The 24,969-nt window shown below is 40.9% G+C and overlaps 1 protein-coding gene across 2 annotated transcripts; it reads right to left on the bottom strand.

The window, feature by feature from the left end:
- Positions 1-116: 116 nt before the first annotated feature.
- On the bottom strand, positions 117-24,171 carry atg2a (autophagy related 2A). 2 transcript variants are annotated; one of them, XM_034689778.1, is made up of 42 exons: positions 23,621-24,171; positions 23,095-23,257; positions 21,521-21,670; positions 21,283-21,385; positions 18,949-19,093; positions 18,363-18,605; positions 18,157-18,256; positions 17,286-17,450; positions 16,728-16,870; positions 16,443-16,521; positions 15,986-16,235; positions 15,523-15,664; positions 15,116-15,214; positions 14,124-14,279; positions 13,560-13,833; positions 13,225-13,297; positions 12,960-13,134; positions 12,721-12,863; positions 11,807-11,919; positions 11,540-11,697; positions 11,109-11,241; positions 10,789-10,973; positions 10,627-10,707; positions 9,129-9,235; positions 8,946-9,038; positions 8,719-8,789; positions 7,795-7,871; positions 6,073-6,243; positions 5,651-5,777; positions 5,259-5,482; positions 4,928-5,157; positions 4,643-4,778; positions 4,094-4,315; positions 3,880-3,981; positions 3,639-3,723; positions 3,230-3,383; positions 3,042-3,111; positions 2,861-2,943; positions 2,638-2,759; positions 2,374-2,528; positions 2,097-2,255; positions 117-1,917 (listed from the first exon to the last, which is right to left on the bottom strand). In XM_034689778.1, the coding sequence occupies exons 1-42, from the start codon at positions 23,789-23,791 to the stop codon at positions 1,681-1,683; spliced, it is 6,069 nt and encodes a 2,022-aa protein (XP_034545669.1). In that variant the 5' UTR covers positions 23,792-24,171; the 3' UTR covers positions 117-1,680. The 2 variants fall into 2 exon arrangements, with proteins under 2 accessions (XP_034545669.1, XP_034545670.1); XM_034689779.1 differs by having other exon boundaries at positions 10,789-10,970.
- Between the last annotated feature and the right edge of the window lie 798 nt (positions 24,172-24,969).

The raw sequence follows: 24,969 nt of genomic DNA, 5'->3' as shown, positions 1-24,969 counted from the left end.
GGTAGAAGTTTGAAGTAAAAAAACAAAGGGCAAATGTGCATGAATTTTATTATGTATTTTTACCCTCAATGCAAAATATTAGCATTAATTCTCAGCAAAAATACCAGGCAAAGATGGGACTTTTTATACTGAATTTTTTTATTTTTTGTATTAATTTTGCATACTCCTTGTCTTTGTATTATACAGGTCATTCATACAGTTTATGATATAGTAAATAGTAATTACACACAAGAACTATAACAAGCATCAACTTCTCACCCTCACAGACATGCGTCTCTCTCTCACACACACACAAACCCACACACACACACACTCTCCCTCTCACACATACAGAGGAACACAGGACCCTTACACTTAAAAAAAAGATACAAATGTAAAACGTTAAAACCACAAACTCTCCCGATTTTTCATCCTCCAACTCCACCAGGTTCACATCCTCTTAACTCATAATTTGAAAACGAGTATGACAATACTTATACTTCAACAAAATTAAAAAAAGAAAATAGAGAAAAATTAAAAAAAATGCAGGAAGGCAACTAAAGAAGTGGACAAAGCATTTCTGAAGACAGAGGAGGGTATGTCAAACCCCCGGCCTTTAAATCTTTATGGAAACAGAAGTACAAACAAGCTGCAGATAGAAGATCGACTGGCTAAAATATGGACAGTTTACTGCGATCAATTTGACTTTGTAAAGCTTTGACAGAATCCAACATGCTACAGAGTTAAGAGGCGTTGTGTGATCTGGTCTCTATTCAGTCTGGTGTGGATCAATATGAGCCAGTATACAATGTAATTGTAGCAGAGAGGGTAAAGGACTGAGGAAGGCAACACAAACTAGATTTTGAAAAGGGCACTCTGCAGGGTTTATGGCACAAATATCAGCACTGACTGGAGCAGGTTTCTGCTGAACTAATGAGTTGTGCTGTTTTTTGAAGTTCTGATGATAACAATCTGCCAAGATGTTTTCACTAAAGCAGACTTTTAGAACATTCTCCCTGTGTTCACGGTGAAACAGCTCGTCTTTGTCAATTTGAACCTACAAAATGAAGAAACTGATGTCCTGACTGATCTGCTGAATGCTGTTTGCAGCGACTGATTAGCGAATAAGAATCAACGTGAAATTATCTTCTTCCAAGCTTCATGAAATGGTCTTGGACTTGTTCTTATTCATACTGCAAATGTTGATGAAAGAAACTACTTATTCCCTACTTCCCTACTTTATATCAAACAGGTTCACGTAGCACAATCCAGAGTCTATGAAAAACCCCATGTCTGTGTCTGTCTTTTGAACTTCAAACCTTGAGAGTGATGGTCTTACCTGCCCTTGGCTCAGTTGAAAATGATGGTGATATGTTTGCACAGACAGTAAGAAGGACCTGCAGACTAATGTGTCACTGAGGAGGACTATGAGGAGAGCTCTTGTTGAATGCAGAAACAGAGTGATTAAAGTCCATGTTCCATGGAGACACATATAACACTGGGTGTTAACACTGCAGTAGTCGTTAGTCTATGCTTTGTTTTGTTTTGTTTTTTTGCATCGGAGCACACACTGACTCTCATTAGTCCGCACATACATGCAAACACACACTCAAACCCTAGACCCCCATAATCTCCCACTTACACATACACACACATACACACATACACACTCTCTCACACAGACAAAAAAAAAGGCCGTCATCATTCCTGGCCGTCCTCTGTGCGCCACTTCAAGAAGTCCTCCTTCCTTGCGTCTGGTTTGATCTGGTTCCGCATGCCTCCAAGTAGATTCGAGGTGGCTTCAGAAGCCACGATCAAAGGTCGGACCACAGTGGGTGGGATCTGCCGTAGGACGCCGCCCACAGCACCAGGCAGACCTTTTTGCTCGTGGCCACGGGATGCTACATCACACAGGGTCTGAGCTGTGTCAATCACGCCCTGTGGGATCATAAGGAAGACAGAGAGGACATTTAACACACATCAGAACAGGCTTTCTTAAACCCCTCTATGGGATGAAGACAAGAGGAAGAAGAAATTAAGATGACTACTTATTTTTTGGAATGTCTGTCCGGATGGGGTCCAGAGTCTTTTTTTAAGTGTTCATTTTAGTAACTTACCTCTCTAACAGTGTCGTAGGCCTTGGCAACACCTTCTCTGAGGTCTGCAGGCTGAGCGGCTCTGCGTGGCCTACTGGAGGGGGCCCGGCCTTCAGTGATGGCGAAGCGGTTCAGAGGAGGAGTTGGAGATAAGATGTCGTACACAGTCTCTGCTGTGGCCTGGAAGAGAAACAGACAGAAATCAGGAATGGAGACACAAGGTATCAGTTACCTCAAAAGATCGATGAAACGTAACATCGTCATAACCTGGAGTAAAAACCCCTCACAGACTGAGTACCTGTATGGCCTGCACCAGTCTGTTGCTGAGCTCCAGAGCAGCTGATGCTGTGGATGTGCCAAAGGACGCTGCCCCCCTCTGGAGACCTCGAATAATGCGTCCATCCTTTCTATACTGCTCTATGGGCAACCAGAACAGATCTCTCACTCCATGGACTGGAGGAACATGCACACATGAGAAGAGGGGAAAGGGATTAAGAATTAATTAATATTAAAGAAATGTGAATACTAATAAGAAAACATCTACGATGAAGAAAAAACTCACAAAGCTGAACCACTGAGTGCATGGGGCCTACACCCCCCAGAATGCCTGGCAGCTGATTCTTCCTGATGTCTGTCAGCCACTCTGTGACGGCGTACTGGATCACTTTATCCACACCCAGGAGGCTAGGATGCAGAGGAAAGACAAAGAAATAGTTCAAATATGGCAGGAATGTTTTGAAGACACCAATGAGGTTTCTGTTGTTATAGATGGTCTGCATTAGTACCCATGTCTGCAGCAGAGCCTCTTCAGCTTCAGCTCAGAGCAGTTTAGCTGAGCTAGACCGATCAGAATCCCTGCAAATGTTCCCTGGCAGACAAAGAAGAAGAGAAGAGTTAAATTAATGTATTAGGTCTACCATCAGATTCTTTGTTTTAAGCTTCCGGTCAGGATAAGTGAGCTCTCACCTGTTCAATGACCACATGTTTACCATGGTAGTCCAGCCAGATAGGCACTTCAGAGGTGAAACGAAACTCCCTAAAATTTGCAGCAGAGAGACGAGGCATCAGATCTACTACCACATCTCTTAACATTTTGAACTCCAGTAATCACTGACAAGTTGCAAGCACTTTTTGACAGTCTTCTGTTTAAATACCGGAAGTAGATGGGCTGTTCAGAGGAGGAGGTGGAGCCGGCAGAGGAGGAGCTCTGCTCGCTGTAGGTAGTTTCAACAGATGCTGTGAGGTCAGGTCCCAGCCCAGCAGCCGACTCAGCTTCCTCAGATGTTCTCTGTGAAGGGTCTGGCTTCACTGGAGACACATGAAGAGAAAGGAGGGAACATAAACATTCCCTAAAATGCGTCTTCAAATGGAAAAGGGATCGGATGCTTCAAATTGAGCTTGAATCACGCCACAGTGAAGATGATAATCAGAACCTGTGTGTCTGACTCCACAGAAAGCTGATTGTTAAATCACAGAAGCCTGTTTCTCAGGTCTTGATTAAGACAGTAATAATTCTTGTTGACAAAAGCCCTGAAGATTAAATGGTTATCAGTCATAGCTCACCTTCAGCTGCAGGGTCCACAGGCAGATAAGGGTTAACAAAGGAAGCTAAGTTACTGAAAAAGTCCTTAAGGAAAAACAGAGCGTCCTGAAAGAAAGAACAAAAGGTGATGAGACAGAGAGGGAAGACAGAATGAATGGAACAAAATGATCAAATGAGACATTTCTGTTTTCTACTCGTTGAAATAAAAAACAAACTTTAAACGGCAGATCTGCTTTAAATCACAGTTTCTGTTTCAGTTACCTGGTCGATGTTGAGTCGTAGTGGCAGCAGGCTTACCCTGAGGCAGCACTCTGGGCCACCGAGACCAGACTCTGGACAAACCTGCAGGGCCTTCACTGTCAGCTGGAAAAATAGAAAGCACAATCAGAAGCATTTAGTTAGATATTATAGATAGATAGATATAATCTTAAATCAAGCTTCCTCACACACTCTACATTCAAATCTATTGTCTTACCATGTTGGAGTGGGCTCGACGCGGCATGCTCTCACTGGTGTAGAGGTAGAGGAATTTGTTGAGTTGTGAGGAGGCTAGTCGGTCTCGAACCTCGAGTTCTTGGACGATGAAAACCTGCCGAGAGAGGGGCTGCTCGCCACCAGGACAAACGCCAGCTGCAGCTGCCAATGACCCCTCCCCATCCTGCCCCGCCACGGAGTAGGACTCGTGCTGGAAAGACACCTGGAGGAGGAAACAGAAGGATTATGAAGATCTTTAGGGTAAGTTAGATTGGTTTAAAACAAGTGAGAAATAAAGCTTAGTTTCAAATTTAAAAAAAGTAGAAATATTCTTTTATACTTTCTTACAAAAAGTAACATGTGATGATGTGTACTACTCATGTTTACGAAGGATAAATATGTGGGGACAATTCGTTATGCAAAGTAAATTGAAACCAAGGAGGAAAAATGAATCAAATAAAAGATCTAAAATTAAGTGCTTAATTGAAAATGTAAATACACAAACACTTAAATAATTTTACTTCAGCTGCCACACACTCTGAATTTGTACCTTGGTGAGCTGGATCTCCATCAGCAGTGTGTGCTGACGCCCACTACCTCCCGCCCAGCGCCAGGAGTTCTGAGGACGAGAGGCGCCGACGGAGCGAGATGGGGATCCACGAACACCAGCTGAGACTGACCGACCTCTGAATAGAGAGGAAGAAAGATGTTTATCGGTTAAAAGAGAAGAAGAGAGAGAAAGAAGTATATCTAAAAGTGTTATAATGATGATGTATGCCCTATAAGGGAAATAAAATGTTCTGTGCATTTTAGAACCTACTCGCAGCACTGTTACCTGTTTGCATGCTGGGCATGGATGGACATAGGCTTGCCACCAAAGTCTTTGCCCCCATAGAGATGCCAGACTACAGAGATCTCCCGCAGCACAACTCTGCTTTGGGGCACCGGGAAGCGACTAGGGGCTCGGAGTAGGTCTGAGCTGCCTCGAGGTCTGGAGAAGTGACTGTCCTTCACCCTGATTGGCCCCGGGGACAGCACCGTCACTACAGGCTCCCCGTCCCTGGGCTGCAACAAATCCATGTAGATATTTTATGTGATCATTTGAAGATCATTTCAGAAAAAGGAATCAAACAAAGAGTGTCATAAAATAAAAAGGAGAGACTCACAGGAATGCCCATGCCAGGAGCCTCCAAGATGCAGAAGTCGTCATTGTCGGTGGAGCCCTCAGAGCCTTCCTCAGACATCATGTCTGCTTGTGCTTCTGTTGCTGTGGCAACCAGCCCGTCAAGCTCAGAGTCATCATCCAACGGAACAGGTGGACCGCCCTTTGGAGCTTCACCTGGGAACAGGTAGACGGAGACAGGCGAGCCTCTGGGCATGGAGGGTGAACCTGAACAAATGCAGAGAAATTGCAGAAGTCTTAAATTGAAACCAGGACAGCTTCATATTTTCATGTCCCACTTCTGGAAACAGTTTTAATAAATCCTCACTCAAGCTTCTACTGAATCATATCTTGCTATTCAGATGTGCAGAGAAAAGGAGACAGACAGTGCAGCACCTGGATCAAGACTCTCCTCTCGGCGGCTCCTTTCTGTGTCTATTAAGGCGTCGGTGAGGTCATACTGGTTGATCTCTGCGGTTTCAGCTGGAGGGCAGGGCGGCAAGGTCGCAGGACTCTCTGACAGCTAACAAGACAAAATGTGACACAAACATGAGACAATTTAACGACGTCTTGAGACCACTTTCTGAACTTCATGAAACCACTGTGTTCCCTTTAGCAACGATGCTAATCCATTTACACCCAATCACTATTCTATAGGAAATTCTGAGCAGATTATGATTTAGTAATCTGAGACTTTTTCTTATTTGCCTTCGTACTAACTGAGTAAGTGATAAACTACACACATCACATCACTAAAGCCTAAATTAAATTCTTGTCAATATGTTGTTGTAATTCTACTTTTGGTACGAAAAACTTACCGGTAGTTTCTGACCCGCAATTTCGGTGGGTGAAGTGTGCCGCGGCGGGGGATGGAGGTCACCCTGGGAGACCAGATACTGCAGCATATTGACCAGGGCAGCGCAGGAGTCAGCACAGGTGTGAAGATGGACCACATTGTTGGAGCAACGGAGCTCAAAGAGAGGCTGTGACTGGAGAAGAGAGAGATGATACAGAAGAACATATTTAAAACATAGAGAGTTATGAAGGGCGATGGCAAGAGAGGTGAAAGGATATTTCCAATAACAACTATTAAAACCTCAAAGGGCTGAGAGTTTAATCTTGCATTTGTTTACTTTTTCATGAGTAAGAAACACTGAGATTCTTTTTTTAAATGTGAGAAAATGATGTCAGTGCCTCCGGTAACAACTAACCACGAAAAGCAAAACAAAACAGCAAAATGATCTATGGAAAGATGCAGATTTTCTGCTTTCATTATTAATGTATTTAGAAGTAAAGCCAGTGCTGATGCTGATGCGTTGTAAACCCTTAGATAATCAGATTAACAAGTGTTAACACCCTTGGATCTCAAAAAATCTGCTTGATTGAAGAGGACAAAGTACCAGCTTTAGTGGAAATCATCAATGGTAATGAAAGTTTTTCTGTTGTTTATATCAGATCCAACACTGAAAAGACATAAAAACTGCACACTCAATGTGAACAGTGATATGTTCAGAGTAGGGATGTAAACAATTAATCGAGTATTGATTCATTGATTGTTAAGAAACTACTCAAAACATGCATTTTTGTTTTAAATATTCCATCACGTGGAACAAACAACGCGTAGTCTCATATTTCATTCAGCTATCAGGGAGGTGTCTTAAGTTTAAAGCATGTTTCAATGTGTATCAGCTGTCAAAGGTGTTGTGCACAGCGGAGATGCTCAGCTGGCAGCTGCGCCTCTGCGCCTGCATGAGCACTTTTTAAAGAGGATCAATACGCAACTGCTTCCAACTATGACACGGACACGAAGGTTGAGAACTTTAAACAGGACATTTCCACCTTTGGATACAAAGCAAACAGAATGTTTGGAATTGCTAGTCCTCTATGTTTGCAGAACAGCAACATCAGAGCCATCTGGGCTTTTCTGTGGCTGACACCTGACCGCAAACAAACATGTTTATTTTTCTCAATAAGAACGAGTAGACAGAAAACTGCACACTCAATGTGAACTCACATTGTGAGTCTGAAGTACTTTTCTGTTAGTAGTATGAACCTTCACTTAATATGTACGAGAGAATATTTTTATGAACCTGATTGTTAATAATAAGTGTTAAACATGTACCCGTATTCAATACCGTCAGTTATATGCATTTTGTTGCAGTGAAAAATATAATTTAGGGGAAAAACAACTTATTTTGCTTTAGTTTTGACGTAATAATACTCAATATTTTTTATTGATTAATCGATAATTGATCGTTAACATTTCCAAAGATCGATCGCAGAAAAAAATTAAAATTGACCTCCCTATTTCAGAGGATGGTGCAGAAAACAACATGCTAATGACTTTTATGTTGCAGCGTTTTATTGTAGATAATGGATTTAGACCTCACTCTTCCTGAATCATGCCATGGATGGTTGTTTTTGATGGAAACTGAGCTCAGTTTCTCCTGCACAGCTGCTCATTCTACATGCTGGGATATTTGTTGGCGGCGGAGTGAAGGTGAGGGAAACAGGTGCATAAACACATGACATAGACTCACAAGTTTTCCTGTATCACTGCCTTTCCATGTAGTGATGGCCAACTCCAGCAGGTCAATGTCCAAAACACACACGTAGTCTGTGTGACACAGAGACACAAGGTTTATTTTTAGTAGAGGTCCATTCATTGTCATCCTTGTGAACTTTAATAATACTGACTCTTAAAGTGCCCTGATTTAATCCATTCTTTATAATATGATGACCTCCTCCTTCAACACTTTTTAAAAACACAATACTTTTAAAACAAACAAACAAACAAATAAACAAACAAACCCTTTAGAGAAAGTAGAAGTCATGAAGATTAACACGTCAAGAGACATTAATCTTTTTTTAGATTTTATAATTTCATAAAGAAGCTGTGCTGTTCTGCTGTTTACCATTACCTTGATTAGAGCTCTGATTTTAATCACACTACTCTTGTTGGGTGAATACATCTAACACTCATCCCTTCATCATGATAAAAGTGGAACGATATCTTGTTTTCTACCACTCATCCAAACTTGAGGGATATCAAGCATCCTTAGCAGCTCTTCAGATGATTTGGGCCTCTGTCTGTTTATGCATTTTTGAGCCAGTTGCACCTTTCAAGGATTTTTTTCATCAGTGGAAAATAAAAAATGTTGGCTGTAACTTCTCTAAAGCTACTTTCAGACGGTGGGAAAGAAGGGACTGAATGTTTTTTCTTCCTACCTGAAGTTTAAAAAACATTGTGAACAAAAATTGGATTGAGAAATAAATCCACATTGAGCATTAAGATTAGTGTGGCTATATCTAAGGTATGCTTCACATCCTGGTTACATGTGATGACGAAGGGCAGCAACACTAAACTAAACTAACTAACAAACCTTGCTAGCCAGGAAACATAAAGACCTTATATGACAAAAGTGTAAACAGCATGCATGAATAGCATGTTTTTGTTTTTTTACCCCTCCTCAGGTCCACGGTGTCAGTCTCACATTTGTCAGAGAGGTAGAGAGCAGAGTCATCCAGGATGAACCTGAACACAACATCACAGAAACACATCAGACAGTGTGACACAAACTTATGACAACAATCAAAACACTCAGAGTATTGTGATGCTTTATTTTCAGAGAATATTATTCAATACTTGTTTTATCTAAAAGGCAATCTTCATGTAAAAGTTGACCTGTACCTGAGGTGGAAAGTGGCAGTGTCTACAATGATGTTACTGGACAGAGAGAAGGACTCTGCAGTGAACAACATTCGCAGGGGCAGATACAGAGGTCTGGCAAAAAGAAAAACAGAAGCTGTGAATGAAAAGAACAGACAAAATAACTTATGTTTACTATTATTCTCACAGAGGTTTTATTCTTACCTGTAGTCGACGGCACAGGTAGCGAGGTGTGTGTGGAGGACAGTGATTACAGCAGGTGCTGTGTATCCCAGAATGGGATCGTCAATGACATCCAGGAAGTCGACCAGCTGCGAAAAGCAAACACAGGCTCAGTTGAAAGGGGAAAAAATATCAGATGGCAAACATTTAAAAAACATCCACTGTGACTGATTTCAGCAAAGAGTGTGGTTTGCATGTTTGGGCACAAGTGTAACTCTTCAACTGGAAATGAAATGGGATCAGACATTGTCTGCAAATCTATTTGGTTGTGCAAGTTATTGTGGTAAATCCTACTTGCAAAATAATACCATATACTTTTGATCTCTGGGAACAGGAAGAGGGAACAATCATTGAGTTTTTGGCAGGGCCTCTGATTTTGAGGGAGAGCAGGCTGATCTTAACAGCTAACAGCACAGTGGATATTTTTCTGTGTCCATCTCTCTGGACTTTGGTTCAATTAATCCTATTTTCAGGATGGAAAGCTCCTCAGGTGTCATTTTCTGTTCCATGTAATCAGTGTGTAATATACAATACCTTTTCATTCTTTTCTAATTAACTGCTATGTTTAAACATTTCCTGAACCTGCCACATCTACCTCCGTGAATTAGCTTCCTGAGTCACCTTCAATACTCTGAAATTAAATGCTGCAGCTGCAGGTTGTTCACAATTTATGTAGTTGGGGAAAATGTTTGACGTTTTTTTTGTCTTGGATTTTTGACTTCATTAGATGGGACAGCTAACAAGAGACGTGAAATGTGTGGACAAGAAAGAGGAGGACAACATGCAGCAAAGGGTCGTGGCCAGGAGTCAAACCAGCAAAGACTGTAACAAGAACTGTAACAAGAACTGTGGCCTCAGTACATGGGGCCCACTTAAACCGCTAGGCCAAACAATGACCCTGAGAAAATGTTTGAATACTAAAGGTCAACAAAGAATGAGACTGTTTAGGTTTGCAGTGTAGGTCATAAAGCCCGCCTCCCTTATGTGAACAGATGGAACATGAGACACTATAAAATTGAAATACAGGTCAAATAAGTTATTTTCAAACATGTTTCTGTCGTGAAAAACAAGAAATTCTTTGTGATAATCACATTTTTGAGATGCAGCTGCACATTATTACATAAGGGTTATATTTGTGAAATATTTGAAATGTCTGTCCAAAAGATGGAAAAGACATTGTATTAATCTTACAGGCTACTACCAAGTACTTTAACTAAAAAAATCTATTCCCTGAGAAAGTTGAAAATAATCCTGCTTTTCCTATCCACTGTTTTTATTTTGGCAAGAAAAGCAAGGAATAAGAGAAACAACTCCAAATGCCCAGAAATAAAAATTGAACTGGAAATTTAGAACATATTGCCAATATCTGTTCAGAGTTCAGAGAGGTGGAGGAGATTGTTCCTTTCAATTTGGGACAAGAAGTCAGTAAAAACACTCTGTACTCATGATCTGTACAAAAACCTGACTCAGCACTTCTCACCTGCTCATGCCAACTGTGATTAGACTGCGTCATGTAATGCCGCATGGTGGCACCTTGAAGTTTGAGGGCAACTAGGAATTCCTACAAAAGAAAACAGAAACCAAACGTTTATAATGCTAAACTTTCACCAGCTGACAAATCAAACATTAGAGGAGGACGCACCTTGACACTCCTCTGTGAGTCCAGTGTGATTTTGATGGCTGTGGACAACATCTGAAGCTCCCCCTCCCTGCCACTCACACTGCTCACACCCACCTCTGTAGGGTAGATGGTGGGGTCCAAATGCTTTGGAGGAGTGAAGTTAGGCATCTCTAACCTCTGTGGGATGGGGGTGTCTTTGACCACTGCTATATTAAGTTAAAGATATGGGTCATGAAATATATTAACATTTTATACGTAAGATAAAAACTCTAACTAAATGTAACCCTGAGAGGGAATTATGTGATAACTAAATGTTTGAAAGTAAAAATGACAATGTGAACCTCGATGGTAGAGTTCCACTCGTCTGCTCTCCAGACACAGGAAGCTGAGATTGGGGTCGTTTTGATGCTGCGCAACACTGAATATCTTCCCCCCTTCCAGGTCAAGCACAATTTCCCCATGACTCTGGTCCTCCTGAATAGATGAGATGTAATGCAAACATTTAAAAAAGACAAATAACACTAATATAAACTAATGCACAGGGGAAAAAAATTACTTAAATCAAGAATGGATAAAGCCAGAGCTGTTTTGGGTAACTCAAAACATTAGAGTCAAATATTTTGGGTTCGACTCGCAACACAAAAATCCAGTTGTTGTCAGTCCTAAAGTTCAAAATATATTTAACTAAAATGCCTAAAAATGATTAAAAAGTCATTATTTTTATTAATTAGTTACATTTACTAACACTGCTGTCTGCCGCCCTGTGGCTCACCTTCTTGTCTGTTCTGGCTTGGAGCCGACCTTTACTGATGATCACAGTGAGAGAGAGCAGGCTGAGGTTGTGGTTTGGACGGGGAGCTGACTTTTGTGTCTTTCCTTCTGACTCACTAGCCAAGTAGAACTGAGGCTCGTCCTCTTCTGAATCAGAGTCTGTGGTAAAGATTGAAAAAAAACGTGTCATTATTTCAGTCTACATGCTATTATGTCGAACAGATCTACATGTTGTTTGACTTTTTCCCATCACAGCAGTCAAACTCACCGAGTCTGAAGGCTGACTTGCAGAGCTGAAACTCGTCACGATGATGGCGGCTGTGGTCTGGGCTGTTGGCCGAGGGTGGAGGTGGCTCCCACATCAACAGATCATTATTGATTCTGTTGGATGGAGGGGTGATGGAAAATTAATATAACATCTGGTTCATGATTTAAGACCAAAATAAAGACTGGAAACGAACAAAGCTGGAAGGTGAAGCCATTTGTTACACAACAGCTCTAGAGGAACAGTTCAAAACAATCATGTTTAAAAGGCAACAGGGTGCATTTCATACATCTTCACCCTGTTGTTAAAAAATTGGAAATTTTCTCAAAAAGAACACAACTTAAGTCATTAGCAGAGAATCACACTTGAGCAGATGGTGGTACCCACTAAAACTGTTTGACAATACAAAATAACTGATATTCTTTCTCTGAGTTCTTTGTTTCAAAAGCTGCCATCTGAATACTTTACATAATAATTAATGAATAAACCAAATAAATAAGGTCTTTTTTCGTTCCAGCTTCAAGATGCACTTTATTGGGGCGCCAGTTGGCCTAGCAATTTCAGCACGCACCCCATGTGCTGAGGCTTTAGTCATTGTTACAGTGGTTGCTGGTTAAACTCCAACTCTGGTTAACTGTCCATGACCATTTGCTGCATGTTATTGCCCACTCTACTCCCAACAGCTGCCCAATCTAATGAAGGCAAAAATGCCTGAATAAAAAAAGAATCACCTTAATTGCTGCCATACGACTACTGGTTTAATTTTTGCAAAAACAATCTATATCTTTCAAATAAATCCTATATCTGTAATCACTCCTTTGGCTTTCTTCTGAAAATAATTTCTAATATTCCCCAACACTTACAGGTATACCTGGATGATGTTATCTTAAAAGGAAGCTTTCACACGTGTGTTATACCTGTTGTAGACGCTCTGGAAGGCCTGTTTGCTTGGCAAGAGGATATAGGCTAGTGGGAAGCAGATATCCACAGCACACTGACACTGGGCGACACACTGTGCCTGAAACTGACGCATCTCCTCTGGGTCGGCCGGAATCACCATCTGAAACAAGGACAGAGGAGAGGAACAAGTTAAGTCTTGAGTTCTTGTTTATAAGCTGAAATGTTTCTTTTCTTTTGTGTGTTTTTGTGAGTGCACCTCTTCTGTCTCAAACATGGTGCGGTTGGAGGAGAACGGAGAGCTAGTTTTGTCGTTGAGTTCACAGTGACTTTCAAAGAAAGCGGCCCCCATGTCCCTGATCAGGCCGAGGTTCATCCCATCCAGACCTCCTGAAGGGCCCTGAGCTTCACCTCCACGCACACGCACAGATATCCTACTCACAAAGACAGGCAATTAGAGAGAGCTGGTCTCAGAATTACATAAATTTTAAATAATTTCTCTATAATAAGACAGCACAACTAACCTGGGCAGAGAGTCACGGTTCTTCTTCACTCTGATACAGGGGAAAGAGCCGCCTTCCCAGCCCTCGTATGAGCCTGTGTAGTGACAGTACCTCAGTTCTGTATGCGTTTCACAGATTAAAAGTCTAACAAAGCTACAGTATGTCTTGTTTATCCATGGAGGACAGAAAGTGACCAAAATATTTAATTGTCTGGTCATGTCTGAGTATCTATCTTACAGGCACCACTGAATGAATTACTCTGCTAAATTAATTGAATTGAAAACATTCAGATCATCCATTTTAAGCACCAGGTTCTACCCAGTGTAACTGCTTCATAATGCTGTGTGTGTTCCCACCGTGCAGGTCAGTGAAGGAGGCCTCCAGCAGCTGGGTGAGGCAGGGGGCCCATGGTTGTCCAGGGGTAGTCTGCTCGGACTGGAGGTCCGGGGCCTCCTGGTGCTTCAACTCCAGCTCCGTCAGCTCCAGCACCAAGGTCTCCTGCCTCACCACTCTCTCAGTCGGAGGTCGGCGCTTAGGTGGGGGCTGTAGGTCAGGTACGGGGAAGCGAAGCCTGAGGACTGCGTGGGGGGAGAGGAGGGTGAAGGAGGAGTACAGCTCACTGCTCTGTGTCTGAGGGGAAAGAGAGGGAGAAATCTTTACATATTCATTTATCACAATTCTCAGGGAAGGGTTCTTTTAGAACAGATAGCACAAACATGGCCGTACCAACATGACAGAATTATCTATTCCAGCAATTTTCAAAAGCTTTGGTTTTTGGTTTACCATTTTCAAAAACTTACAAAAAAACTCATGACATGAGTTATAAAGAGTAATTTTGAATTTCTCCTATAATACTTTGTTACAGGAGTGTGTGTGTTTTTGGCATCCTGATTATGCAATACATGTGTGCTATTATTCACCTGCATGAGTCCAGGACCAGCAGGCTGTGCAGAACAGTGGCTGAAGGCTTTGCTCAGTCTCTCTAGACGACTGATAACGTCTAGGTCTAGCTCAGCGCTCAGCTCTGCCAGCTCCACCCGCACCACACTGTCCCGCCGTACTATCCGCTGTTTACCCTGCAAACGCACACACAAATCATGCAAACATGAAATTATCAAAGAAGCATAATTTTATTTAAAAGACTCAAGGTGTCATGTTAGCCCTCTGGAACACTGTACTCCCCAGAGTAAGCCTACTGAGAGACACCAAGAGTACTATGGGAGGTAGAGAATTTATTTCAGATCTCCCACCTGTTGGTTTACTTGTTTGGCTACAGGAAGCACTGTTTCTCTTTTTAAGAGAAGGCTTAAAGCTTTCTTTTTTGAAAATCCTAACATAAAGTCAAAGCTGGATTACACTTCATTATGTTTTTGATTACTGGTATACATATAGAGGAGGACTCAAGGGTATAGTTTTACAGGTGCTCTTACTCCTTTGAGAGTAATGCAGCCTTCTAAGGATAAAACTCTGGAATAGGAAAAAAAAACAAATGCAGTGTAAGATACAAATAATGATGAAAAACAAACAAACAATGGATTTACCTTTTGTCAATGTTGTCATAACAAATTATTTTCCAATCATCATGTAACCATCAAAAGTAACCTCTTGTTTCTTCTGGTTTTTGTTGTCAAATCTTACAGCAAACACTGATCTTTGTTGCTACTTTGATTAGTACACAAAACAAACACAAGCTGTAAAAATTTGAACCCAAGATGCTGGATATTTGAGACAAAACTACAAATTAATCAAAAAAAAATATTTCTAAATAAGAAGGCTTTGCACTTCAACAGGCATGCATTTCTGTGTGTCTGTGTGTGTGTGTGTGTGTGTGTGTGTGTGTGTGTGTGTGTGTGTGTGTGTGTGTGTGTGTGCGTGTGCGTGTGCGTGTGCGTGTGTGTGTTTTAAGGCATACCCTGCGCAGGTGTTTTTCAGTGAGGCCGTAGTGTAGTTGGGCACATGGTCTGGCTGCTGCCCCAACTGTAAACAAACCAGCTTTCTGGAACTGAAGCAGCTGAAAGATGAATATACTATGTAAGATTTCTCCGTCATGACTCCACACTTCCACACTAACAGTCAGACATGTATGAATTATTCCTAATACAAAGACAGATAGAGAACAGCTTTGATACAGGCGTCCAGAGATTTAGATGTCAGACCTTTTTAGATGACTCTTATTTTTTTGCACTAAAGGATACAGGTTTGATTGAAATATTAAGAGCTTAAAATAAAGATCTTGACATAAATATATAATTAGGTCCATTCTTCTTGAGTGAAACCCCTGGTTAACTACGGAGAGGTCCACTCAAACAAGTTTTTTACCTCACTGTACTGAGGCTTTCCATCCTCCCAGAGGCACTCTAGCAGTTCCAGTCTGCTGAAGGAAAGGTCAGAGGTCACAGCTCGACTGTGGCGTCTCCCACTCCGCATCTCACAAGCAACTTGCACTGCTGCTCCCGTCACTCTGAAGACGGAGGAAGTCAGGGAAGAAGAGGATAACACCATTACAGTGAGGTACCAGAAGTTTTAAAAGCACTCAACAACTACATGTGTGTGAGTGTGTGTGAGAGATAGAACCATGTCAGACAAGTGACACATCCCTTAAAGCAACATGCTGTTTGTTTTTTTACTTCACCAAGGCATATTCTGCTTCAGAAATATTTGTATAAGTGATTATTTAATAAACACTGTGCTTCATGAAATCATTTCAAAATGAAATTAGGTAAGAGGTCCACATAAATTTGAATTCCCCATAGAAAAATCATATCCCTTAGTGTTTTTCTACCTGAGATGGGAGTGTGGGCAGGCCTTGGCAAAGCCGCCTCTCAGATGGTGGAAGTCTCTTTCACTGAACATGCTGTCCTTGAAGAACGCAAGCTCCCGGAAAAACACCTGAGACACCTGAGCCAATGATGATGCTCCTTCAGGCTTGGAGGGCGGATCCTCCTGCAGCAGGGTCAGGGTGAGGCCGCCAAGTGACACACGTAACAAAGCATCGGGCTTCAGCTGCTCTGCCTGGCCGCTGTGTGAACGTCCTGCACGGGAGAGGACGGACACACATTAAAAAAAATATGTATTCATCTGTGCAGAGCTGTTTCATGCAGATAATGTTTAAAGATTACACAAGGGCCGAAGCAGGAGAGGCAATATAGGCAAGGATTAACTACTACTGAGGTTTGTTCAGAGATAGAAACCTTTAAAGTGCAGATAAAACCCTTCACTTTGCATGGCAGTGATTTTACCTCTGGTCCTCATGCCTGACTGCGGTAAACTTGACAGACAGCCTGCTACAGGATACCTCCTGGGACAGTTCACCATGCCCTGACAGGGAAAACAAAAGTAGGAATCAGATCAACTGAGACTTGATTAATACATTTACAAGTATGAGTCATGTGTTGGTAAAGTCATGGTTTAATAATTCTGCTGCTTGAAATAAAAAAATAGAAACAGAACCAATCATAAGAAATATTATTTTCAGTAGCACTAAATGATACCAATCATGCGCACATAAAGAACACAGTGTGTACCTGTGCAGACAGCGCTGCAGGCTGTGTGAAGCTGGCTAGACTCTGGGTCGATGACTCCATATCGCTGTCTGACAGCTCACTGCCAGAGCGAACTGACGTCACGCTACTGTTCATCCCAGCAGGACACATGGAGAAAAACATTTCTGCATGCAAACACACAAAAAAAAAACTCATGAGCACATCTAATACTAGATGTATACTTTGTGTCACACTGGAGAGGAGCAGCAGGAGTTTTTATCTCTTCTTATTTAACACCAAAGATTTGAACCTCCGCACCGCCTACATTTCTCATTGAAGTAAAAACAAAAAACAGTGAGGCGTTTGTTTTTTTACATTTTAAACAGCCAAGCTAAAGATGAATATCCTGCACTTTGTCATTTACAAGCCTGTATGTTCACCTGTATACTGCATGCTATATTTGTATTCAAAAGTTCAACCTTCCCTAACTTCTATCCACGGCAGCTTGCTTTGTCACAAACTGCAGGTCTGCCGAGGTTCTGATGTATCTCTGGTCTGACAGTTAAAGAGTGAACCTGTGCTCTCTCTTTTTTTTTTCACCTCCATTCTCCAGGCTGGTGATGTAGGGCTCCATGTCGGGCTCATCATCCCACTCCCTGTCTCTGGGGCTGGAGCCCAGCTGCTTACTGAGGTCCTCCTCAATCATCCGCAGGTCGTCTGAGTCTAATGGACGACTGTGCACTCCACCACACTTAGTCTCAGGCTCTGGAGGAGAGAGGACAAAGACACACATTCATTAATGTGTCTGAGAAGGAAAAGTATCAGGGATTAGAGTGTGACACTACGTCTGTGACCTTACTTTCTTGATTCAAACAGCACAGGCGTAATGTCTGTGTCTAACTGAATTATTATAACATTCCTATTTTCAATCAGAAGCTGAAAATGATGTAGAATTGAAGGATGCAAGCTTTTGATAAGCAATTCATTTCTGTCATCAGTCAAAGCTGAAATGGGCAAATCACAATCAACTTTAAATCCAATGAGCACATGACTTAGCTTGTTTAATCATCACTTTTACTTCCTCTGCCACAAGGATTGACACTATCAACAGCCTGAGTCTGTGCTAATCTCTGAAAAAAGGGCGTTTCTGTACGCTGATCTCTCAGCCTAGAATCAGCGGTTAACTGAGTTGTTGACATCTGGCTGTAGACTTTAAAAAAAAAGCTAATGTCACTTGTTTCTTGCTTGTTTCATTGGTACATGTGTTGATTTCTAAAGCAGTTTAATAGTTCTGCTGTCTTTATTTCCCAGGACACTTAAAATAGTTAAAAACCGGGATTCAGACCTCCTGCTCAGAGTATTAAAAGTCAACTTGTGGGTGTTTTGGGGGCAAGAGTCAAACTGAAAAGTTGAGTGTAGCTTTGTTCCAGGATAAATAAATGTGTATCTGTGTGGCTGTGTGTTAACATACCTGTTTCAATGCAAAGAGCTGCCAGCAGGTCCATCAGGTGAGTTATTTGATCTGGAGACAGTAGCAAGTGGACACAGCCCACCTTCCCATCCAACTCCAACTGTTGAACAGAGAGAAACAGGTGGAATATGAAGGGCAATATGAAAAAAAATGTTTCATTTACTGATCTTTCATCATGTTGCAAAAAAAAAAAACCACACACACACCTTTGGTCCTGGCAGCATGTCGTTCTGCTTGATTTTGACCATGGTTTCGATGAAACCAGAGCAGCTTCCGATGAGCAGTGGCTGAGACGGAGGACAGGGAGGAGAAGTCTGAGGCTTCACCTCTTTTTCCTCTTCCTCTTCCTCCTCATCTTCTTCTTCTTCTTCTTCATCATCATCATCCTCTTCCTCCTCTTCTCCTTCACTAGCTGTAGCTGATTCAGGATGTCCCTCCTCATGGTGACCCTAGAATGAGGAGAGATTTGATTGTTTTACATCTGCTTGTGTCTGAATGGTCAAGACCAGCTTCAGAAATAAGGCACACAACCACTCTTTTTTCCTTTCAGAAAGCAACTGATCCATGGTTCTTTTTCCTCTGATTTATAAATTAACACATGCATTTAGTTTAGATCAGATTGCCACAATGAAATGACATGCTTGCATTTGGAGTTTTCTCCCTTATATTTTTCGAGTCTGATGAATCTTCGCGTGAAATAAATGATCATAGAAAAAGGCAAAAGAAAAGTGATAAAATACAGATACAAAGATTTCCCTTAGAGAGTTCTTAGCAGTACAATGTGTGCATTACCTGTACTGTGCCAGTGCTGTCGTAGAACAGCTGAACAGCGCTCAGCTGCAGGATCTTGTGCAGGAAGGCAGGCGGCTGGTGGATGTCCACAGGCACGGCAGTCTGGCTTGCTGGATCTCGCACTGCCTCGTCAAAATATTCCAGCCTGGAGCAAAACGGTACAAACAAGTACATACTATTTTTTAGTGCAATAACAAAAGAAAACTGTGAGAATAAAACAAGATTATTTTTTAACTGAAAAAAAGGATGGTTTTCATTTTCAGGAAAAACTAAAGTATCATATGTAGAAACAAGCAACTCCATGGAACTATTCATGGATATTCTTTTTAATGGTGCTAACCCATTGTGTGAGGAACTTTCAGTTAATGTCAATGTTGATGCCTCATGTGGACAAGCAGAACCTCTTATTTCTTTATTGCCTATTCCTGCACATGTTTGCGAGTGGTACAAATAAAAACCCTCCTGCTATCTTTTAAGTTTAAGTTAAATGATTAAGTCATTAAAAATCTTTGCTTTGGAAAATAGAAAAATACAGAAATACAGAAACAATCAAACTTGTTGCTCATGTACCAGTTTAGAGATCATAAAGAGGTATCAATATAAATTCCTGCCTGTTTCATACCAGTTAAAAACTACTCACAAGGGCTTTAAATGAATAAATGTGACTATGGCATTTCAGTCAGTACAAGTAGTCACAGTTTAATAAAACTTTGCTTTGGGGTGGTAAGGTAGAGCTCTGCTCTTGCCCCTGAATAAACTGACAGAGGCTCTCTGCATCAATACATTCAAACCAGCTGTTCTCTCTAGAAAACAAGAAAATAAATCACACTTTTGAGCTGATCAGGGCCTCCTGGTCACTAACCCCAGATCAACACAACCATCCTGAGCAGCAATGTCAACAATCTACACAAACAGAACAGGTTCAACTGAGTCAGAGTCAGAGAAAGGCAACACAGTCACGGGACATTAACCTGTAAAAATTAAAGAAACTCAGAGGTTGCTACCTGGTGATGAATCCAGCAAGTGGATATTTAGCCATGCCTCCATGTTTGCTGTAATAATACTGTCATGTAAGCACAGTTTGTACATTCAATTCGACAACTGGAATTTTTTAAAAAATAGGCTGAGGCCACTTTGCAAATCTTTTCCAAAGTCAATGCTACAGACCCCCTGATATCCAGTATTGAATACACCTGAATTTCAGCCTGAAGTTATTTTCAGCCACTGAACAAAACCCTGCTCAGGTGATGGACCCCATCCATGCTGACCCGGTTTAAAATGAGCCTCACACTGAGGCTATCAGACAACATAAGGCTCAGGAGAGCTCATAACTAAGCAGGGGCCTCCTTCCCTTATCTGCTGATGAGCAGAGAGATCAGATATAAGTCCTGGATTCCATTTTGCTTATCCTCAATCCTTACTGTAATGCATGCTCTAATTTGAGAGCTATAATATAACTGACCACAGACAGAGAGTTGCTTTAGTTGATTAAAAGAAAACAGGCTGTGGGTAGAAATGTGATGCTTTAAAAATAAAGGACAAAATACTGATAACATTATACTGATCTTTATACTGTTTTAGCTCATCCTGAGTCGCTTCACCAATGATACCTCAGATCCTGTTTGTGATTACTGTTTGTATTCCCCTCTAAAAGAGCTGTAGGGCACTTTTATGTCTTTATGACCCACTTCTAAGAGCACTTGTTCTCATCTGCACTTTGGTAAAGGAGCTCCGCATCACAGCGTTACCAACCTGCTGTCATAGTGACTTTATCTTTCTGCAGGTTATAAGAGGAGAGAATAAAATGTACACACATACAAACCTAAAATTATTGTTATATAATTTAACTCTTTTTTTAAATGTAAAATTGTATCTGATGATGTATTTACTTAAGAGAAAAAACATTATTTCTCTTTCACACAACTAAACCTTAAACTGTCATTGGCCTTAAAGGTGATGGTACAAGTAGTTGGAATACTCAGTGTTCTTTTAAATAACAAATCCAGGGAGTTATCTAACCGGTGAAGATTCTCACCTAAATTTATTCATTAGGATCATTCATTGAAGGAGACATTTTATAAACAAATTATTGCCAACTGAACTACCCCAGTTACCTTTGAAGTTGAATTTTCCTCACCTCATAACATCCCTCTATCAGCATGTTCAGCAAACCCAAGCATATGAAATCCATTTGTTTTTGGGGCAAGTATCCTGAGTATCCATTAGAACTTTGAAATGTGATGAAACTACATCTTATACTTACTGTGTTGTTAACAAAGCTCTAAGTATTATTATAAGTCTTAATTTTGGGGGCAGAAAATGACTGGGACCTACCGTTTGATGTGCACCTCTAAGGCAATGCCTGTTTCCAGGTCCAGGGGCTGGTGCTCAATGCGAACGATAGTGTCTATGAAAGTGACTTTAATACGACGAAGGACTGTGAACACAGAGAACAAGAGAGACAGGCACAGGTGTATCATCATCATTTTTTTATCATTACTGTAGAAAAATGTTGATGATGATGTTTATATGTTGACACAATCACTTATTTACATAGTCAAGTTTAGCTTACCCGTCTCAATGGTTTGTGCAAACATCTCCAGGCCCTCCAGCTGGGCAGGTGGCTCCTCTGACGCCTCTGGGGGGTCCTTCAGGCACTCCTGAGCCAGCTGCATGCTGGAGGTCATGCTTGATGACCAGCCCTGTGAGTCCCAGCCCCCATCTGAGTGCAAACATTGGAACATTAGACCCAGAATTTTCTATACTTTACAGATGATTTAAGATGAGGCCTGTAATGTCCTCTGTAGCCTCCTTATGGTACATGTGACATGTGTACAGACAGAGGCACTTTCCATCTTCAAAGCAAGCATTAGTGAATTTCTCTGTGTGTGTGTGTGTGTGTGTGTGTGTGTGTGTGTGTGTGTGTGTGTGTGTGAAAAAATCTACAATTTGTACTTGGAGGTCTAAGATGCATCTTCTAAGCGTCGGTGTAAATGTGTTGATTAAATAATGAATATGAAATGAAGAATCATCAAAATAGAAAATGGAGAAAAAATGAAAATTGTGGATTACTATGAATACTGACTATACTACTGTGATGTGTTGTCTTGCTTACATATCAAAGGGAACAAAATACTTTTGGATATGTCAGTTTGGCTTTTAGAAAATACATTTCAATAAAATATAAAAATACAAACTTGTCCACTTTTATTAACATTTTAAAGAGAATATAGAAAATCTAGAGCAGTGATTTGAGCACATAAAGTTCTCCTAAAAAAGAAAAGTGTAAAATGATCTTTCATGGATGTCAGGGAGCCCTCGTTCTTAAATCCTGATGTTTATGTCTTCGTCTGTATCACTTGGATATCAAATCACAACAAACATACACCTGTCTCTGCTCAAAAAAGCATGACATCTGCTTTTGAGATAACAGAAAAAAGAATCACTGAATAATCTTTACAACTATCCTGATTTTGGAACACAAACAGCAATAAAATATCTGATAAATCTGTAAAGAGCTCCTCTCCAAGCAGAATGCTTTTAAGTTGTTCACTGTTGTCATATTTTTGTATTGTATTGTTCTGTCTCTAGATTTCTCTGTATGTCCTCTCTGTTTTTCGTTTTGTCTTCTATATATTGTCATGCCACCTGTGTTGCCTTCTCGCCCAGGTATTTCTTGCAAATGAGAAATGGTTCTCAATTAACTCACCTGGTTTAATAAAGGTTAAAAAAAACAAAAAACATATTTTTGATTTATTCTATTACTTAACTATCACCTACACATACTTTTTAAATGTAAAACTACCTCATGTTCACATCAGCATCTTTGCACTACTCACCACTGCACTATTATCATATATTATTTTTAGCCTGTATATATATTAGTCATGCCTATTGTTATTCTTTTGTGTTTATAGTTGATGTTATTATTATTATATTTATATGGCTTATTCTTATGCCTTTGTACAAAGAGAGCACCGTTTACAGTTTACCAAGACAAATTCCTTGTGTGTTCAAGCATACCTGGCCAATAAAGCTGATTCTGATTCTGATTCTTTCTCTCTCATCCTTGGCCTGACTAATGCTGACCTCCTGATGGGGATATCCCACAGGTTGACCCTAGGAATGGCTTTTAGAACAACTTACTGGTGCGATACTTGGGTCGACATGTTATCTGTAGACCATGAACTTCTAAGGTGCAGTGATCCGTCAGGAGAGCTTGCCAAGGGATGGTCACTTCTATGCTGCTAACAAAGCCATCCACTATCTCCAGAGGAGCACTGAGAGACTCCAGAAGCTCATTGACAGCCTGTAGAAGAAAAGAGAACAGAAACTAAGAAACACAAAGTGATAGACACAAAAACCTAGTTTCATTTTTGTCTGAACACACTGGGATCAGACTCATAGAAGATGTGAGCAGCCAACATGGCAGAGGGAATTATGTCTATTTACAGTGTTAAGACACCAAGGATTGAGGCAGCTGGTGTGTTGGGCTGGTGATGTGTTTGCTATAAGAGTATTTCCTCGAAGAAATGCGAGCTAGGCTCTGAGCATGACGTTAGAGATTGTTGTTGAACTCGAGAGCAGTTGCGAAACAGTCAAGGGTGCACGAGTCCGACAAAACACACGATGTGTACTGCTGTGGTTAGATGTTGACAGCCAGAACACTCACCCAGACATCGAGGTGGATCTCTTTGATGACACCGCTGCCGTTGTACAGGTCCAAGCCCAGCTGGTCCAAGCTCAGTCGCTCCTGTAGAAAGTGACCGAGGTAGTGCTGTAAGAGGTACCGACAGGCCCGCTTCTTGATTGAGCCTGACCAGGGGAAAAGCCAGCGAGACATAGGGCCAGAGAGAGCAGGGAGAGGGAGCGAAGAGGTGACGGAGGAGAACGAGTTCGAGTACAGTCCTCTGGCAACTGCATAACAAACTAACACAAAGTGTGCAAAAACAAGGAATGAGCCACAGCTAGCTACAAAGGGCTAAGGAAGGGGTAACCCGTAACTCTAGTTCTCCCCTAGGTTTGTCACAAAAACTCGGAAATCCTTTGTGTCAGGACCGACAACACTCCCTCGGTACTTGACGAGACGTCACTCCATGTGTCTGTAGTTGTCTCGGCTCATATTTTCAATACGTTTGTGTCGAATTGAAGCGACAGGTCCTGTTGGTGCGTATCTCTTGTTTCAGGGTTGTTTATTGTTATCATACGCCAACTGATGGTATGGCGAACGTGCGTGCGTCACGCGTCACAGTGACGAATAAGGTCCGGAAGACTGGTACATGATACCCCATGGCGCCATCTTGGTAAGGTCATTTTGTGAAAATGAAGTTGTTTTCTTCTCATGCCAAATTGTGAAATCCTTCTGGACTGATATCCATGAATGTTAAAAAAATAATATTTTAATCCATTTCAAATTCCTTTTGAATGAATGACATAACTTTCGGGTTGATATTAAAAAAATAAAAGTTTTGAAATCTGCTGTAACATAATGCCTCTCAAAATTCTTCAGTCATAAAAACAGAACTATGAAATCTCCCCCCAAATATGTTGTTTTTCTAAATTAATTCCAATTATACCTGAAATCATTGAAAATAATGAAAGGACCAAAAGCACTAAATATATATGATTCCCTAAAATAATTCCCCAGTGAACTGTAAAATTATTCCCTCCTTACTCAATTTATTTTATGATGTTTTCTATGCATATATAATTTTCTCATTTGCCTTAGATTAACAAGCTGTATTGTTTAAATGTCCTTAATTATTGTTTATGTATGATGCTCCTTCTGAATGTACCCATTGTTTGTTATGTACTTTGGAAAACTGTTTTTAGAAGCGGTAATTTTGTACATAGAAATCTGTTCCATTTGCGTTTCTTAAATTATTACTTTAAAAAGTAACTAAAAATTAGTAATTGATAGCTCAAAATACTGAATATTTGAAAGGTTTCTTCAATTCTTTATCAACAAATTAGCAAAATGTAAATTTCTGTAGTCTACTTTCCAACAGGCACACACAACTT

This window comes from Notolabrus celidotus, chromosome 8 (genome assembly GCF_009762535.1).
Source record: "Notolabrus celidotus isolate fNotCel1 chromosome 8, fNotCel1.pri, whole genome shotgun sequence".
NCBI lineage: Eukaryota > Metazoa > Chordata > Actinopteri > Labriformes > Labridae > Notolabrus > Notolabrus celidotus.
Note: the sequence above shows the minus strand (reverse complement) of the source record. Positions and strands in the feature narration are given on the sequence as shown.

What these genes read in the sequence shown, in the direction of transcription:
- atg2a (XM_034689778.1), bottom strand. Translation starts at nt 23,791, where the DNA reads ATGTCTCGCTGGCTTTTCCCCTGGTCAGGCTCAATCAAGAAGCGGGCC. An exon ending in AAGCCAGAACAGACAAGAAG is followed by an intron (nt 11,242 to 11,539) that starts GTGAGCCACAGG and finishes TCATCTATTCAG; the next exon opens with GAGGACCAGAGTCATGGGGA. An exon ending in AGAGGAGAGTCTTGATCCAG is followed by an intron (nt 5,483 to 5,650) that starts GTGCTGCACTGT and finishes GCATTTGTTCAG; the next exon opens with GTTCACCCTCCATGCCCAGA.